This window comes from Neoarius graeffei, chromosome 20, assembly GCF_027579695.1.
Source record: "Neoarius graeffei isolate fNeoGra1 chromosome 20, fNeoGra1.pri, whole genome shotgun sequence".
NCBI classification, from domain to species: Eukaryota; Metazoa; Chordata; class Actinopteri; order Siluriformes; family Ariidae; genus Neoarius; species Neoarius graeffei.
Window position 1 is genome coordinate 33,963,324 of NC_083588.1, and position 11,110 is coordinate 33,974,433.

An 11,110-nucleotide genomic window follows, 5' to 3' on the forward strand; every position below is an offset into this window, starting at 1 on the left:
CATCCCCTGCAAGATGGCACTCCAGGTATGGGAGAGCATGTATGCTCCCTCAAGAAAGAGAAAGAGTGTGAAAAGGAGACATAAGAACATAAGAAAGAGTGCGAAAAGGAGACAGCTACAAGACAAACCCGAACAATAAAAGAAAAGGCACAACAGGAAAATTATAAATCAGCCATAACAGATCATTGCAAAAGGGAAAATCATATTATGGACTGGGGGAATGCCAGAGTCATCCGCACAGAAGATAATAAACATCAGCACTGGATCAGGAAGGCCATAGAGATTCGTAAGCGAAGTCCGAGGACCATCAACCGAGATGAGGGAGCATACATGCTCTCCCATACCTGGAGTGCCATCTTGCAGGGGACGAACTGACAGTAGAAGGCGTGACCGACCTGTCAATCCAGACAGGAAGGCCACGCCTTCGGAAACATCAGCTGATAAAAGATGCGTCACCAATAACATCCGGTGACACTCTGAGGAAGACGATAGTCGTACGTCGAAACATGTCAGGTAAACAAACCTAAAAAATTAGATGTCTGATAAAAAAGAAAAAACTAACAAAGATCAGAGGTTTTGTATGAGTCATCAGTAAAATGTGCCCATGAATTTCTCACAAAATACGTCCAAATCTTTGCAGTTTGAACATTCTTGGGCCATGAATGCAACATAAATCCACCTTCTGCCATGTTGCTACACCTGCCAGCAACACATCTACTGTACATGGCATGAATGAATGAACCCGAATGAATGAACCCTTTATTGTCACTAGTCACAAGTACCAGCGAAATTGGCCATCAACCCGTCCTTACATATACACATACATGCAATTGACAGAGGGGGAGTAGACAGGACAGGAAGACAGGGATGGAAAGAAAAAATACAGAGTAACATGAGGAGAGGGGAGCAGAAAAAAGCAACCCCCACACTATGCTTCTGTGGGGAGTACAGTGTGGGAGCATTAAAAAAACACCTCAGCACATAAGCACAAAATAACACAAGTACACGTTACAACATGAAAACTCAGGACTTGAGGGGTGAGGGGGGTGGGTGGGCGATCAAAGGAGGGGAGGGAAGGGGGGGGAGGTAGAGGTAACCCAGCGCAAGCAAGCAGCCGTCCGTTCCTGCAGCCATGACGGTGCTGGTAGCGCACCTGCTTGCCACACTGGGGGTAAAAAGCGGCGACTGTGGGAAGTGGGGGAAGGAATGCAAGAGCGTCTAACTGCAGTCATCTTCGGGGGAGTTGTTGTTCCAGCAACGGCCTTGGCCGAGGCCAGTGCTGTGTGAGGGAGCCAAAAGCAGATAAGATTGGGATTGTTTGGTCTTGGGGTGAGTAGACGCATTCTTTTACACGACTACTCTGTTTGTCCATTCTGGTCTCTGAATCGATCCATTTTCCTTTGCAAAGCCAAAAGCTTCTCCATGATGTTATCCATGTTGCAGTTCAAGTTCTGAACACAGTCTGAGTGCCAACAGCTCTGCCCACCGCTTCAATCATGTCGGGCAGCTTTATGGGGCTTTGGACAGCTGTCACCGTTTTCTGATTTCCTCGATAAACCAGGGCAATGCCTAATCCAATCAGCAAAAGACCTGTAATCATGGTTCCGAATAGGTAGATGTCTTCAATGTCCTCCACAGAAAGAACCACTAGGCACACGACCCACCACTTCTCCCATGCGTCCATCATGTAGCCAGCTGCAAATGTTCCAGCAGGACAGGACAGTCCCCCCGAACCCAGGCTTCTCATCAAGAAAATTGTGTCAATTGCATTGAGAGACCAATTTATCAATTCCATGATTTTTTAGTTTGGAGAGCAGTGTGGAGAGAGTCTCTCAAAAGTATAGACAGTAGACAGATGAGACAAGAGGAGCAAAGCAGGGTAGATAAGGGAGAGGAGAGGCAAAGAAATGCGACCGCCTTCCATGAGCGCACGGAGAGAAAAAAATTGATATGGTGATAAATTAGCTCGAAATGAAGTTGCAGTTAGCTCTGTGTTTTAGTATAGCGAAAAAGGCAATGAGACCGCCTTCCTGCTGTGACGTCACAGATGTCAAGGTCATTCACTCAGACCACTACCTATATGAATCATTTTAATTGTAAAAATTGTTATATTGTTAACGCTTAAAACTATTCCTATGCCATTCTTGAGGTCTCAAGGCATTTATAAACAAAAAGTGAAGCTACGATTCTGCATATCTCCTTTAAAGGCCTTACTCAAGGGACCAATAGCAGTAGCTTGTTAGTGGTGGGGCTTGAACCCATAATCTTCAGGCCTATAACCCAGAGTCTTAACCATTGAGCTACCACCCCATAGCTTTCATTTAGCTCTCTCAACATGTATATAATATCACATCCCCATTAGCTGGGCTGTTAAGGTGAGAAATTGTTCAGTTTGTGACAGAAGCATGAAATTTGGCATACTAGCTCAAGTTTATATATATATATATATATATATATATATATATATATATATATATATATATAAAATTCTAGATATGGGGGCATTTCAAATTTGGCTTCTAAACCCTGGAATACGCATGTGCAAAATCAACCCAACATGAAAACAAGGCTAAACGAATTTTCTTTTGTTTTCAATGTATTTTTACAAGATTGCTTACAAAAAAATGACACATTGATTGAATGTCTACCTCACAAATAGAGAATTTCTTGTTCTCAAAGATATCACGTGATATCTATAGTCACATGACAAGTCACATGACATAGGGCTACAGTATGAAGTAAATAAAAAGGCTGCCAGAAGATCATTTTTGCAGTTCAAAGTTTTAGCTGGTAATATGGATTCATATAATCATGTGATGGGCAGCACGGTGGTGTAGTGGTTAGCACTGTCGCCTCAGAGTAAGAAGGTCTGGGTTCGAGCCCCGTGGCTGGTGAGGGCCTTTCTGTGTGGAGTTTGCATGTTGTCCGTGTGGGTTTCCTCCGGGTGCTCTGGCTTCCCCCAAAGACATGCAGGTTAGGCTAATTGGTGACTCTAAATTGAGTGTGAATGGTTGTCTATGTATTAGCCCTGTGATGACCTAGCGACTTGTCCAGGGTGTACCCTGCCTTTCGCCCGTAGTCAGCTGGGATAGGCTCCAGCTTGCCTGCGACCCTGTAGAAGGATAAAGCGGCTAGAGATAATGAGATGAGATAATCATGTGATGTCAAAATATTGAAAAAATACCTCTCGTCATTACTGATTACAATCCCTTCCACAGAAGCATAAAGAAAATCAGTTTAGCTTTGTTTTCATGTTGGGTTGATTTTGCACGTGTATTCCAGGGTTTAGAAGCCAAATTTGAAATGCCCCCATATTTAGAATTACTGTATTATATACATCAGTGATTCTCAAACTGTGGTACGCGTACCACTAGTGGTACGCGGGCTCCATTCTAGTGGTACACCAAAGAATCACTTAATTAAATATAAATAAAATTAAAAAAATAAAATAAAACGTGAAATACTATCCATAATATCCGAATGGATGAAAATATCTTATCAACCGATGACTAGAAAATGAAAGGAGATACAAATTAAGTTAATAATTTTAAAAAGTTTGCAAGTGCTTCTGGGTAGCCATATGTAGCGTACGTACGCATTCCCGCCGGTTCCGCTGACAGACGGTTATCCGCCATTGGTAGACTAGGCTGTGATGGGAAAAGGTGGAGGTGGCTTTGCTAATTATGACGAGTACGACAAAATTACTGTCGTGGCTTAAATCCGCGAATGGGAGCGTGGATCAGGAGAGAGGGAGAACTGAATAGGACGTGTGTGAGCCGAGCGCAGATGCTAACGACAGTGGCAAAACCAGCCCCAGAACTGCTAGCAAACAGCAGAAACCAGTAAGGAGGAAGTATGACGAAAAATACATAAAACTGGGATTCATTTGGAGCGGGACAGAGGAGCTGCCCAGGCCACAGTGTGTTGTATACTGTTGTTTACTGTTCTGCTTTTACTTCTGTAAAGCACATTGAACTGCCACTGTGTATGAAATGTGCTATATAAATAAACTTGCCTTGCTTTGTATGCGGGGACGTTCTGAGCAATGAGTCCATGAAACCATCGCATCTCAAACGGCATCTTACAACCAAACACACAGCACTAAAGGACAAACCAATGGATTTTTTTTTTTTACGAAAACGTGATGAACTGAAGCAGTCCAAGTCCACCATTCTGTCCTATGGTACACCCGTAGCCAAAGCACAGGAAGCTTCTAGGCCTGGCACGGTATATGTATTCGTACCGAACCGTCACGGTACGGGGGTCACGGTTCGGTGCACGCATTTTCACGGAGAATACACACGGTACAGAAGTTTAATATTGATCTGAACGCGGATCTGTTATTTCGCAAGAGTTTCCTTCAGGACACATTTAACCACTGCCACCTGCAAGCTCTGATTGGTCCATAGACATGTCCATAGACAAACTCCACCTTCAAATACAAACTCTGCTCTGTGGGAAGGTACCGCTGTTAGGTTGTTGTTGTTGCGAGAGAGGGCTAACAATGGCGAGTGGCGAAGAGCTAGAAGACTCACCATCATCATTTAAGTCAGTGGTGTGGGATAACTTCGGGTTCCCCGTGAGTTATAACAGCAATGGAGAGCGAGTGGTTGACAAAACAAAGACGGTCTGCCGTCGTTGTTTGACATCTGTTCATTACGTGAGTGGGAACACTTCAAACATGTTAACACATATCCGGCGACACCACCCAGACATCCCCATCACCGGGACGAGACGGAAGAAAAGTGTCCAATTACGTCTCCTAAATCTCTTACAACAGCCCCTTGACACAAATACATGCAGAGCAAAAAAAAAATTACCGAAGCAATTGGAATTTACATCGCATCCGCTATGCACCCATATTCCACTGTAGAAGAGGCGGGATTCAAATATTTATTACATGTGCTCGAACCTCGCTACACTCCTCCATCCCGCAGCCATGTAAGAGAATCAGTAGTGCCAGCCTTATACAACAGAACGAGGCAAATTGTGGAACAGGGGTTAAAAGCTGCCCATTCTATTGCGCTCACCACGGATTCATGGACTTCTCGGGCGTGAGGGATTAAAGAGGACGATAGTGTGCCGCGCTCATACTTGTACTTATGTTCACTGAGCTATGTGAATGTAAAAAAGTGCTTAGGCACTCATGCGTATTGTATGTTAAAGTACCCAAAAAGGTCATGTGTTGCACTGATGCACCTATCAATATATGACTATTCATGTATATCAATATATGACAATTCAATGTGGTGCTATCTCAGCTGGGGATTTAAACAATAAAAAGCTGCCTTTGAGGATAGCCTTTTGGTTATGGTTTTTTTTTTTCCTGCACTGTACCGAAAATGTACCGAACCGTAGGGTCAGAACCAAGGTACGTACCGAACCGTGAGTTTTGTGTACCGTGCCACCCCTAGAAGCTTCATATCGTGCCAGCCTCCTGATCGCCAGAGCCGGTAAGCCGCACACAATCGGGGAACTGCTGTGTTTGCCATTAGCCAAAGAGATGACCCGTATCATGTGTGGAGAGAAAGCTGCCAGAGAGTTAAACTTGGTGCCGCTTTCAAATGACACCATGTCAAGGAGAATAAATGACATGGCTGACGATGTTAAAAAGACACTTATTGAGCGCATTAAGAACAGTAGATATTTTACCTTACAGCTTGATGAGACTACAGATGTTGCAGATTTGGCCAATTTATTTGATTCATTATTTAAGTACAGTGTTTTATTTTCCTATATTTAAACACAGTGTTACTGTTCAAAGTACTGTATGTAATGTTACAGTGGCCAACAATATTAAATATACTTGTTAAATAAAACCTCCGCCTTGTTTTTAATGAATACTTAGGCCTACTACGCTACTGTATTTTAATGTTGATCATTATGGTGGTACTTGGAGAGCCAAGTATTTTCTGAGGTGGTACTTGGTGAAAAAAGTTTGAGAACCACTGATATACATCAACTTGAGCCAGTGTGCCAAATTTCATGCTTCTATCACAAAACAAACAACTCCATGTTTTTTTGTGGCTTAACAGCCGGACTACATCCAGTTTTATGAATTTGCATCTTGCACAGGGAGTCCATTCTAAATTGATTTTCTAAATCAACCAAGTGTGTATATTGTACTTCTTAATTTTACAGTAATATATATGTCCAAAACAGGCAACAGTTTTCCAAGAAGAAAACTTTAGGAACAAGACTTTAACAAGACTCATTGGCTTCATTTGAACAAAGGAACATGCATGATTATTGAAAAAATTTGGGAACACCTGCTATATTTTATTCACCTCATTACTTTAATTACTAAACACTTGTGAAATGTAGATCTAAATAATACAAAGCATATATTTTAAGTATTTTGTGGGAAAATTAGATTAAATGTGAAAGAAGGTCTAGTTACAGTGGTGCTTGAAAGTTTGTGAACCCTTTAGAATTTTCTATATTTCAACATAAATATGACCTAAAACATCATCAGATTTTCACACAAGTCCTAAAAGTAGATAAAGAGAACCCAGTTAAACAAATGAGACAAAAATATTATACTTGGTCATTTATTTATTGAGGAAAATGATCCAATATTGCATATCTGTGAGTGGCAAAAGTATGTGAACTTTTGCTTTCAGTATCTGGTGTGACCCCCCTTGTGCAGCAATAACTGCAACTAAACGTTTCCAGTAACTGTTGATCAGTCCTGCACACCGGCTTGGAGGAATTTTAGCCCATTCCTCTGTACAGAACAGCTTCAACTCTGGGATGTTGGTGGGTTTCCTCACATGAACTGCTCACTTCAGGTCCTTCCACAGCATTTCGATTGGATTAAGGGCAGGACTTTGACTTGGCCATTCCAAAACATTAACTTTATTCTTCTTTAACCATTCTTTGGTAGAATGGCTTGTGTGCTTAGGGTCGTTGTCTTGCTGCATGACCCACCTTCTCTTGAGATTCAGTTCATGGACAGATGTCCTGACATTTTCCTTTAGAATTCGCTGGTATAATTCAGAATTCATTGTTCCATCAATGATAGCAAGCCATCCTGGCCCAGATGCAGCAAAACAGGCCCAAACCATGATACTACCACCACCATGTTTCACAGATGGGATAAGGTTCTTGTGCTAGAATGCAGTGTTTTCCTTTCTCCAAACATAACAGTTCTCATTTAAACCAAAAAGTTCTATTTTGGTCTCATCCATCCACAAAACACTTTCCAATAACCTTCTGGCTTGTCCACGTGATCTTTAGCAAACTGAAGATGAGCAGCAATGTTCTTTTTGGAGAGCAGTGGCTTTCTCCTTGCAACCCTGCCATGCACACCATTTGTTGTTCAGTGTTCTCCTGATGGTGGACTCATGAACATTAACATTAGCCAATGTGAGCAAGGCCTTCAGTTGCTTAGAAGTTACCCTGGGATCCTTTGTGACCTTGCCAACTATCACACGCCTTGCTCTTGGAGTGATCTTTGTTGGTCGACCACTCCTGGGGAGGGTAACAATGGTCTTGATTTTCCTCCATTTGTACACAATCTGTCTGACTGTGGATTGGTGGAGTCCAAACTCTTTAGAGATGCTTTTGTAACCTTTTCCAGCCTGATGAGCATCAACAATGCTTTTTCTGAGGTCCTCAGAAATCTCCTTTTTTCGTGCCATGACACACTTCCACAAACATGTGTTGTGAAGATCAGATTTTGATAGATCCCTGTTTTTTAAATAAAACAGGGTGCCCACTCACGCCTGATTGTCATCCCATTGATTGACAACACCGGACTCTAATTTCACCTTCAAATTACCTGCTAATCCTAGAGGTTCACATACTTTTGCCACTCACAGATATGTAATATTGGATCATTTTCCTCACTAAATAAATGACCAAGTATAATATTTTTGTCTCATTTGTTTAAATGGGTTCTCTTTATCTACTTTTAGGACTTGTGTGAAAATCTGATGATGTTTTAGGTCATATTTATGCAGAAATATAGAAAATTCTAAAGGGTTCACAAACTTTCAAGCGCCACTGTATCTCAGCTTGCCCTTGGATTCTTCTGGGCTGGATTTCTTTAACTCCAATTTAAAATGTCTCTGGATTCTGTCCCAAGGAATGAATCTCTTTTGCTGCAGGGATTAACTTGGGGACAACTCATGAAAGCAGAAAAGAAGACAAACAAGGAATACTGAAAACCGACAGAAATAGATATTGAAAACTTGTTTTTATCATATTTCTATGATTCTAAAGTTCTAATTCCATATAATAAAACAGAAATTGTTGGCACCCATGACAGAAGTGTACTGCTCCCCCACTTCCTACATCCCAATTTGCTCTCGTGCTCGAATAAGAGGTGTGTGCAATTGGCTGTTTTGTGTCTGTGTGTGCATTGAAGCATGTGTGCTTCTGTGTATGCAAGTTCCCAGTCACGTCCTCTCACTAAAACATATTGTGAAACTCCTTAATGGTCAAACAACTGCACACCAAATTGATTGTCCAAGCACAAAGTGAAAGAGGAGACAGGACAGATATGACACAACAGCACAGCTCACTTCCCACAATCACACTACATACTACAAATTTACTGCTCTGAAATATGTATCAGAACCACCTTCTGTACTTCTGGGAGTACATAACTTGTCAGTGGATCTTTTTTTAATTCAGACAGGACACACTGCTTTACACAAATAACTGGCAATTACAGCACATGAATATCTCTAGCGGGCGACACGGTGGTGTAGTGGTTAGCACTGTCGCCTCACAGCAAGAAGGTCTGGGTTTGAGCCCCGTGGCCAGCGAGGGCCTTTCTGTGTGGAGTTTGCATGTTGTTTGCTCCAGTTTTCCCCAAAGACATGCAGGTTAGGTTAACTGGTGACTCTAAAGTGAGTGTGAATGGTTGTCTATGTGTCAGCCCTGTGATGACCTGGCGACTTGTCCAGGGTGTACCCTGCCTTTCACCCGTAGTCAGCTGGGATAGGCTCCAGCTTGCCTGCGACCCTGTAGAAGGATAAAACGGCTAGAGATAATGAGAATATCTCAAGTGAGTAAATAGAGTAAATATAGGGACATTCAATCAGGCTGAAAAACAACCTGTGTTAAATGAACGCTTTGTGTTTACTGGGTAATAAAAGAGTTAAATTTTTTTTTTTTTTTTTTGGGGGGGGGACAGTATGAGGTTTTCACAGTAGCCACACACAAACAATATACGATTTGAGGATTACTATATAATGCAGGGATAAAATTTAATACTATGATGTTATCCTTGGCCAGAGGTTCTGGAAAACCTAACCGCTTTCTCATGTGGATAAATGATGAGTCCCTCGTACACCTACCTAAGCATAACCAAGATTTTTGTTTGTTTCTTTCCATCTTTTACCTAAGATTTATTTCAATAACTTTATCTATCTATCTATCTATCTATCTATCTATCTATCTATCTATTAGCACTCTTTCGAGAAAAAAGAAAATTGTAAACTACAGAGGATTTCTATAGAGAAGGAGCACAAGCCACTTGGAAGTAGTTGAGACTAATTGAGCCAAGAGGCTTAGGCCTAGTGATAATAGTTCATCTCATCTCATTATCTCTAGCCGCTTTATCCTGTTCTACAGGGTCGCAGGCAAGCTGGAACCTATCCCAGCTGACTACAGGCGAAAGGCAGGGTACACCCTGGACAAGTCGCCAGGTCATCACAGGGCTGACACATAGACACAGACAACCATTCACACCTACAGTCAATTTAGAATCACCAGTTAACCTAACCTGCATGTCTTTGGACTGTGGGGGAAACCGGATCACCCGGAGGAAACCCACACGGACAACATACAAACCCCGCACAGAAAGGCCCTCGTCGGCCACGGGGCTCGAACCCGGACCTTCTTGCTGTGAGGCAACAGCGCTAACCACTACACCACCGTGCCGCCCGTGATAATAGTTATAAATTGCAAATTGTAGGAGAGGTTTTCATTCATTCACGTTCAGGGAAATTTTTCAAAGCAACTTAGAATTGAAAAAGAATACAATAAAAGCACAAGGACTTTTGCTCAAGGACCTGATGTTGATTCTCTAGTTATCCTCAGATTTACACTCACAACCTCCTGATCACTTTATGAGAATATTAAGCACTGAATTGACACCACTCATCACTTGTTCATTCAACACTTCAGATAGGTTTTAAGATGTTGCAAAATGTGAACAGTGTATAGTGTATATTAACAAGCATCTATGAATGCTTACAGAAAGCTATTAAGACACAATGTGAATGACAAGGCATGACGTCTGATAATAACCAAAGTAATTATGACCGAATGAGTTAAATAAGGCTTGAAATTATAGACAAAGGAAGGCTAGTCTATGGGACTAAAGGCCTTTTTTATTTTGTCCCATTAACCCATGGCCAAAACATACTGTACTTCTGTTGTGATTCTGAAAAACCAGCTCCAGTAACAAGTCCTATTAAGTGTATTTCTGGCCATAGTGCCAATTATGTTCTACAACACACACATTTGCCCCATCAGAGGTGTGTACAAAAAAAAAAGAAAAGTGATCTCCAGGTCCATGGTTGCTGACTCACCTCCACAAAAAGGAAGCATGGCACAATGGAGGTACTGCTCTTAACACCAGGCTTTTCATCAGCTGCCATATTGTATAGCTCTTTCTATGGACAGATTCTGCTTTCTCTCCTATGTCTCACACCTAAGAGAGAGGAAAACAGTCTTAGCCTGAGAACAACACAACACAGAATAAAGAATATACAACACTGCATGATCTATGAAGCGTCATTGCTAAATATGCCCTTGCCACTCACATGTCAAATGTCCTGCAATATCTTGTGCAAAATTCATGATGTAAAATCCCGAGTGAGAATTTTTTTGGATTTGAATTAAGTGCCTGGCTGAACTGCAAATTTGAAATCACTGAAACCTGCCTCATATTTATAGAAGAAGAAGAAGAAGAAATGTTTATTTGTCACACTATTCCTAAGGCTAGGAAAATGTCAAATGATTTTTCTTAGGTATTTATAACATTTAATGAGGTGAAGGCCGGGGTGGTGTAGCGGTTAGCACTGTCGCCTCACAGCAAGAAGGTCCGGGTTCGAGCCCCATGGCCAACAAGGGCCTTTGCCTCATATTTATA

General features: G+C 41.8%; 1 protein-coding gene across 1 annotated transcript in view; it reads right to left on the reverse strand.

Annotated features, from left to right (window-relative positions):
• The window catches only part of plppr2a (phospholipid phosphatase related 2a), a 98,300-nt gene extending 87,684 nt beyond the window's left edge, over window positions 1–10,616 (reverse strand). Inside the window, exon 1 of the mRNA XM_060902584.1 lies at window positions 10,548–10,616. Coding sequence (XP_060758567.1) covers window positions 10,548–10,616 — 69 coding nt within the window. The remainder of the gene's footprint in view (window positions 1–10,547) is intronic.
• Between the last annotated feature and the right edge of the window lie 494 nt (window positions 10,617–11,110).